The 4,277-nt window shown below is 32.3% G+C and overlaps 1 protein-coding gene across 1 annotated transcript; it reads right to left on the bottom strand.

Annotated features, from left to right (window-relative positions):
* Window positions 1–1,789: 1,789 nt before the first annotated feature.
* On the bottom strand, window positions 1,790–2,899 carry LOC137614371 (uncharacterized). Its single transcript, XM_068344160.1, has one exon. The coding sequence runs from the start codon at window positions 2,894–2,896 to the stop codon at window positions 1,847–1,849; it is 1,050 nt and encodes a 349-aa protein (XP_068200261.1). The 5' UTR covers window positions 2,897–2,899; the 3' UTR covers window positions 1,790–1,846.
* Window positions 2,900–4,277: the final 1,378 nt, after the last annotated feature.

The following is a 4,277-nucleotide window of genomic DNA, read 5'->3' on the forward strand; positions in this document are numbered from 1 at the left end:
AACCACCTGCTGTCGAACCAACATCACCACTCTCCGTTCGTCAAAAGAATATTACCTCTCAGCGAAAACGTGCGTGCGAAGCACAGCTTTCACAAGCTGAACATATGGTTAAACGAAGTCGTCGTATTATGGACCGTGGAAACGTCGGGAACAATGTAACGATTCCGATACCAATGGTGGATAGGGGTCGTGGGGATCCAAGGAATATCATGGGAATGATTATGGATATTGACGAAAATGACAATTACACGATTGCAGTGAAGAGTGGTATACTGAGTGGGAAATATACCAGGAATCAGTTTGATTTATGTACGTATGAACTGTATTTAAAAGACCATGTGACAACCGATACGATTGTTTCTCTTCGAACTGCTGTGCAGCAAGAGTCGAAGTCAGATGGTCAAGGTTTCGCCAAATGCAACTGTGCTGGTTCAAAAGTTGTCAAACAAATCGATATAAATGTTTTAAGCTAAAAGTTAAATGCAACTCACGATGTCATGCAAGTTTGCATTGTGAAAACAAGGCTTCGTTCTAAATATTAGAACGATCCTTATTATTTTTTTACTAGTTTTATTTCAAATGAGTATTTTGTCACAGACAAGTTTTATTTTCTGTTCATAATAAATTTTGTGACAGACAAGTTTTATTTTCTGTTCATAATAAATTTTGTTACATCCAAGTGTTTAATGTGATAAATAAAATATTACAGAAGTGTATTACTGTTTTTAGTCATTTATTCCATTATTCTACCATACCATAAAAGTTTACATTGTGAAAACAAGGCTTTGTTTATCGTTTCAGCTATTTATTTCATTGTTCTTTCATACCAAACACGATTCAGGGAATCTGTATAAAAATAAGGCCGAATAATCAGAGAATATGTATATTCACTAAAAATTTCAGGGAATATACATATCCTCTGAGTGAATCAGACATTATGCACATTCCCTGAAAATATGAGAGAATATATATATTCCCTGATTATACAGATTCACTGTAACATATATATATATGCTTATATACCTATATATATATATATATATATATATATATATATATATATATATATATATATATATACACATATACATATGTATATATATGTATATACTTTATATGTATGTACTCGTGTTTGTGTATACATACATATATATATATGTGTGTGTATGTATGTATATATGTATATTTATGTATGCACGTACAAGGATATGTCCTCATTATTCTAACTGACGATCTTGGCCTGCACTCGAAAACTCTCGATTCCTTAATTCCTTAGAAAATTTCAATTCACGTCTGCCAATCTACCATTTGTAGTTGAAAGTTGAAAGATATAATCCTCGTAATATTAAAATTTCTTTTTTGCATTAATTATTATCTAGAATATTTCAGAAAACGCACATATCTACATTTAATATAGATTGAATACAAATGGAATTATCCAGGACGCTCAAATGTCCTTTGAATATTGTACTGATACCTCACTTACATTTTTTATTCTACCTCCATTAAGAATTAAACTGTTCCAGTCAACTCACAATGTAAATAATATGTATTCTTCAAATGGTTGGAGATTTTCTTAAAACTACAAGCAAACAGCTATAAACTTCATTATATAGACATTAGACAAATCATGCATATATATATATATATATATATATATATATATATATATATATATATATATATATATATATATATATATATATATATATAACAATTTATAAAATTCCAACTAGAAATGTAAGAAAGTTAGGGATAATAATACGCAATTCAATTTCATAGTTGTTATTAAAAAAATTACATTTTCCTTCTAACTAAAAAAATAAGCTTATTAACAAAACATTGTTTACCTAATACCAAAAAAATCTCTGGCCTTACGTTCATAATAACGAGACCTTTGCGTCATTTTCATGACAACAATGAACTCCTCCAGAGAAGGGCGATCTTCCACTCTCTCGGATATTGCTCGACCAACAAGAGGTTGAGCAACGGCGTTGGGAGTTTCGAACTCGAAGATGACATTTCCTAACAGGACTCCCAAAGAGTAGATGTCGCTTTTTGGAGTCGACTTCCCGCCCCTCTTAATCTCTGGGGCCATCCACTGGAATTTCTTGCTGTCGATGGCCGTGCCGTCTTTCCACAGTACTTCTCCTGTATAAGTGCCCAGCCCGAAGTCGATCACGCTGAATCTCTTGCTGAACGTGTCGTAGACTACATTATCCTCCTTGATATCATTGTGGATAACCCCCTTCGCGTGGATTTCCCGTACACACTCACTGATCTGCGCAATGCCTCCCAGGAGAAATTCTTGATCCTGAGATTCGTCGTGGATTAATTCATATAACGTCTTATTTCCTGCATACGTGCATAAAAACTCCCGTTCCGTCACGGCCAGTATCCTGGGAGCTCCTCCGGCCCCATCCAAATGAAGCATTATCTTCACCTCTTCCTCATCAATCCTTCCTCGGAAGAAGGTTTTGAGTACACATAACGTCCTCTTGTATAATACCAAGTCTGCCCTTGCGTTTCCACCTTTCCCCAGAACTCGAACGTGAGTGATGTCCTTCATAAGATCCTCTCTGTTAATGAAGGGAATGAAACCATTGAAGAATTTCTTCCGGAATTCTTGAGGCTTCTCCATTTTCTTTTTCTCCAGCGGACCTCTTTCGTCTTCCTTCAGCCGCTCCAGTTGAAGCTGGTGTTCCTCATTCAGAATCCGGAATTCTTCTTCATTCCTCTTTTGTAGATCCTCATCAGGCTGCATGCGCGCCCCTGGAGAAACATACCTCCTGAACATCGGGAATTTCTTGGCTCTCGTCAGAAGGGCGTCAGGGAGTTTTTGAAGCGGTTGCAAAGCCAACAGCAATCCAATAGTGATCAAAATCCATTTTATCATTCTCATTTTGTTGAGGTTGAAATGCAACAACGAAGATATATATATGTGGACTAGAAGGATGAATTAATAATCAAAACCAAATTAATCCAAAATCAATTAATTTATATTTATTGTATGTAAAATATCTTACTTTTTCAAAACGAAATACCTTCTTCAAAATCTAATTATTCGCCCAAACTTTCTGCCAGAGATTTAAGGTGTGCATACATACATACATACATTATGACAGACTACTAGCTATCAAAAACTAAATTAAATCATTATTGTATTTTAATTCCAATATATATATATATATATATATATATATATCTACTTATATATAAACATGTAATATATGTATACATAAGTATTTATGGATGAATATATACATTTGTATGTATATCTATCTATTTATCTATCTATCTATCTATCTATCTATATATATATATATATATATACAGTATATATATATATTTATATATGTGTATATATATATATATATATACATATATAAATATATATATATATATATATATGTATATATATATAAATATATATATATATATATACACAGTATATATATACTGTATACTGTATATACATCAATATATACGTATATGTATAAATATATATATGTATATATATATATATATATATATTTATATATATATATATATGTATATATACTGTATATATATATATATATATATACCTACAATATATATCATATTTCATACTAAAACAACAGCACAGCAGTTATTCTATTAGAAATAACTTGGTCTATTCAGTCAACATATACTATAATTTTTTTATAACATATAATATTTGAAATAAATTAACATCAGACTCTATTAGGGTTAACAATTTCTCTCTCTCTCTCTCTCTCTCTCTCTCTCTCTCTCTCTCTCTCTCTCTACTAAAGTATCATATAATCTTTATACATTAATCTGAATCCCTTTTGACTTTGGGTAGTATAAAACTTGATCAATTAATTAATTAATTAAATGATTAATTAGTTCATTAATCTCAATGAATTGAAAGATAGCTTTCTTATCAATTATATTATTTAATTCATTAGGAGGAAAAGACGATAATTATATTCGTCAAACATCTGACCAAAGAGAAAATATTTTTAGGGATCTTCAGGCGAATTACGAAACATAACAATAGGTCGATAGAATTTGAATAAAACCTTTCAACTTTCTCGTCCTCTGGGTCTGCTGTTGTGGCTTATTGGTAACGTCCCTGCCTGGTGATCGCCAGACTGGGGTTCGAATCCCGCTCAAACTTGGTAGTTTTTTGTCGTGTCTGCAATTTCACCATCCTTGTGAGATAATAATGGGGGTGTTTGTGAGAGCCTATAGGTCTACCTGCTGAGTCATCAGCAGTCAGTGCCTGGTCC

Source organism: Palaemon carinicauda, chromosome 20 (genome assembly GCF_036898095.1).
Source record: "Palaemon carinicauda isolate YSFRI2023 chromosome 20, ASM3689809v2, whole genome shotgun sequence".
Classification (NCBI taxonomy): domain Eukaryota; kingdom Metazoa; phylum Arthropoda; class Malacostraca; order Decapoda; family Palaemonidae; genus Palaemon; species Palaemon carinicauda.

Coding starts and splice junctions, on each gene's coding strand:
- LOC137614371 (XM_068344160.1), bottom strand. CDS start 2,896: ATGATAAAATGGATTTTGATCACTATTGGATTGCTGTTGGCTTTGCAA.